At 41.5% G+C, this 3385-nt stretch overlaps 1 protein-coding gene across 1 annotated transcript in view; it reads left to right on the top strand.

Moving 5' to 3' along the window:
* Window positions 1-2486, top strand: part of CHCHD6 (coiled-coil-helix-coiled-coil-helix domain containing 6) — a 72437-nt gene extending 69951 nt beyond the window's left edge. The window contains exons 8-9 of the mRNA XM_009999303.1: window positions 2022-2157; window positions 2463-2486. Coding sequence (XP_009997605.1) covers window positions 2022-2157; window positions 2463-2486 — 160 coding nt within the window. The remainder of the gene's footprint in view (window positions 1-2021; window positions 2158-2462) is intronic.
* The last annotated feature ends 899 nt before the right edge of the window (window positions 2487-3385 follow it).

Consider the following 3385-nt stretch of genomic DNA (forward strand, 5'->3'; position numbering starts at 1 on the left):
GCTGCGCAACTTATGCCATGGGAGGGACAGTGAAGGAAGAGACACACAAACAAAGGTTTTATTCCTAAAGCTCTCCACAGAGACAATGGCAACTTCAAGCATTCTTCTAAATGTTTCTCTGACATATTTGCAGCATATTGTTCCGTTCAGATGAATACAGACTGTTTTGTGCCATGCTCTACCTTTTTGCTCTTCCAGCTCTCTGTATGAAAATTACAAAATGCCCTTCAATTTAACATGGCTGAGTTTAAAATAAAACCTAATTTTAAAAGTCTTAACTTTTCCAATGAATGGAGGGATTTGGTGGTATTTCCTGACCTGGTATTGTTTGGTATCATTTCCACAGTCTTGCTGATTTGATTAGAGTGATATTAAAGTTAGCGACAAAGCAAAATGCCAACATTATGAGTTTCTGAAGCTCTCCCTGGGTTCTTTTCTATTCAAAAATTTGCAGATTTTTTTAGAATATGGATTTTTAGAGGCTTTAAAGGTGATTTGCTATAGAACATAGAAATTAGAAATGCACACTAGCCTCTAGGGACCATACCTGCAATAAGTTTCTGCCAAAAGCTGTAAGATGGAGGTAGAAAAAGAAGTCTGTGTAGTGTCTTTGGTGGTTTCTGATCCCAAACCTCAGTGTCTTACAGTTTGGCTGTCATACATTACTGATACATTCTTAGTCTGCCCCTCTATGTTGGCAATTAAGACTGAGGACTGAAGAAGTATCATTTGGAGTATGTCTCAGCCAAACCAGGTTGCTGATGTGGAAAGGACAGATTTTTTCCTTCTTCTTTTGCCCTTCCGCTTGGCTTCCTGAGCACCTTACAAAAATGAGCATTATTTGAAACTCTCATCTGAGCTCTCTAAAAGCTTTTACAAGATCTTGGTTTAAGATTTCATGTTTCTTAGAAATCTGTTCTGCTTGAGAGAATGAGACATGCCCAGGAACAGGTCATGTTTTCTCTCTGCCTCTCTGTGAAGCCCTCTAGCTGAATGAGTGCCTGTTGTTGTTACTGTGGAAATGAATACATCATGGCATGGCATTAATGCCTGCCTGTAGCATCAAATGATTTGGAAGGAAGAGGTGCATCTGGTATTTGGGCACAGATCTCTCTAAGCATATTGGGGCAGAAAATGCAAGGAATTAAATGGATTTATGGTTTAGGAGGGTGGCATCTGAGGATTGCTATACCTAAGCATATGTTCTCTTGTCCTCTGGTAAAACATACCATGGCAATTGTGCTGCAAATTCCTGCAATTTCTGTCTGCATGTCTGTGCAGCTGATGCCACTGTTTGTGCCATTGTTTCTGGTATTGTTTTACAACGACCTTCCCCTTTATTGGGACTGTTGCTGATGATGTGCCATATGTACACATGCATATTAGAGTAAAAGAACATCATCCCTAATTGTTCTTGGGTAGCTGTCAATGCCACTTACGAGGTATGAGTACTAATTGTTTCAGAAATACAAAGAAACAGATATCTGGTCTTGCTATTATTCTGTTTTTCCCAGTCACTAGGAGAATTGCAGTGCTTCCAACCATGTTGGATTTTTTGAAGTGTTTAAGTAGGAGAGAAATCAATAGAGTGAGGTGGCTTTTTCTACCTGTCCTCTCAGTTCCCTTGTCAGACTGTTACAGATCTAGTGCAGGACAAACCAGGATTCCTGGATTCTGCCAGTGATTTCCACTGTGAGTTGGGAGGTTGTTGAACATCTTGGAACTGATTTCTTTTCTCCTGACTGCAGAGGAGAGGTGGTGTTTTATCTAAGGGTAAGACAGCCTTCCATACCAACCTAGAAATAATGATGTGTTCCTTCTTTCTGCTAAGTAGTTTGGATTTTTCAGGTGAAAGACACTGTTGGTCATTTGACCCACTTTGGTGATTACTGCTCCCACCAGTTTCTCTATTAGGACTAGATGATTCCTACACAAGATTAGCATGTGTGTCACTGGTAAAGTGGTAGTAAGTGGGTTAAGACTCCTCTTCACACATATTTCTGTGCTTGTTTTCCCTGCAGGAGGAGGAACACTGATCCTGTCTGTGCAAGCCTGCAGTCTGAAATTCTGAAGTGCTACCAAGAAAACAAACATGAAGTGCTCAAATGCTCAGAGCTGGCTAAGGAATATCAGCGCTGTGTTAGTGCAGCTCAGAAGGTAACAAAAGCTTCCCTGTTGTACTTGCTGGCTTTGCTATCTTGTTTTGTGTGTTTTTTCCTTCAGGAAAGTGTTTCTGAAAGCTGTGGTATCCGTTGGTCAAATTCCAGTGTTCATAGGAGACAGTTTTTCTTTGGGATCTATTTTTCCACATTAATTCCACATTTCCCAGTCACACTGTGGTATGTCCCAGCTTCACTCCCACCAGTGCATCCTATTATACTGAGCTGCCACCAAAACAGTAGCGCTGATGCTCCAAGGTTTCAAAGTCAGCCACAATAATTTTCCCAAGTTTTGCCTTCTAGGACACTGTGTACTACAAAAAGTAGACAAATCCATTTTGCCATTGTCAGCAGCATTTTGAATGGGCTCTAAACATCCTCCCATCATGGGACTTTGGAGATCTTGTTTCCTTTTGTTGCTGCATGCAGAAAGTTTCTTCACTAGGCAAGGCTGCTGCCTCTTAGGAAAACTGCACACTCCTAAAAGCTGTTTGTCTTGTGTAGGGAGCCAACAAGCCTTGTGGCTTTTCATCCAGAGATGCAGAGTCCTAGTCAATTCTGTTGATGCCTTAGAACAGTGGCTGCTCCAAACCTTGGAAGAATTTCTGGCTAGTGAAACAAGTGAAGGAGAAAGAGAAAATGAAGTATTTGGACTTTACAGCTTGGAAATGGTCTTGGGAAAAGCGAGTGGTATGACATAAACTGCTGCTTGGGATGTCTAGAGTATAAAGGATGCTGTTCCTCTCATGAGAATTCAGTGGGTCAGGTGTCCCTCAAGGGTCACCTTTTCTTTTTTTTGGAAGGTAGAAAATTCTCAGAAAGGAGCTGAGACAATAAGGTGGATTTGGGGAAAAGGATGGAGCATTCTGGGAATAGAAAACTGAGACTCCTCTCATGGGATTACTAATGCAAAGGGTGAGGAAGAGGTGGAGATTTCATGGAGCAGTCTTTCTGTGTCACATTAGCATTGTGAGGGGAAGCTGTATGCCTGATTTAAGTATAACATGAAACAAGCTGCCAGCCGGCTCCCAGAAGAAGCTCAACAGAAGGAGATGGGAAAATTGTCAGGATATATTAGACCAAATGTTGTTGCTAGTCCTAGTGGAATTTTTTTCCTTCCTGTTTACAAAGAAGGTCTTTGTATGTCTGCAAATCAGCAAGGTTAAAGCTGCCAGGGAAAGGGCTTTTCTCTGATATCTTTAAAGTCCCCAGCTCCCAAAACGTGT

This window comes from Chaetura pelagica, unplaced genomic scaffold (genome assembly GCF_000747805.2).
Source record: "Chaetura pelagica isolate M959 unplaced genomic scaffold, ChaPel_1.0 scaffold316, whole genome shotgun sequence".
Taxonomy (NCBI): Eukaryota; Metazoa; Chordata; class Aves; order Apodiformes; family Apodidae; genus Chaetura; species Chaetura pelagica.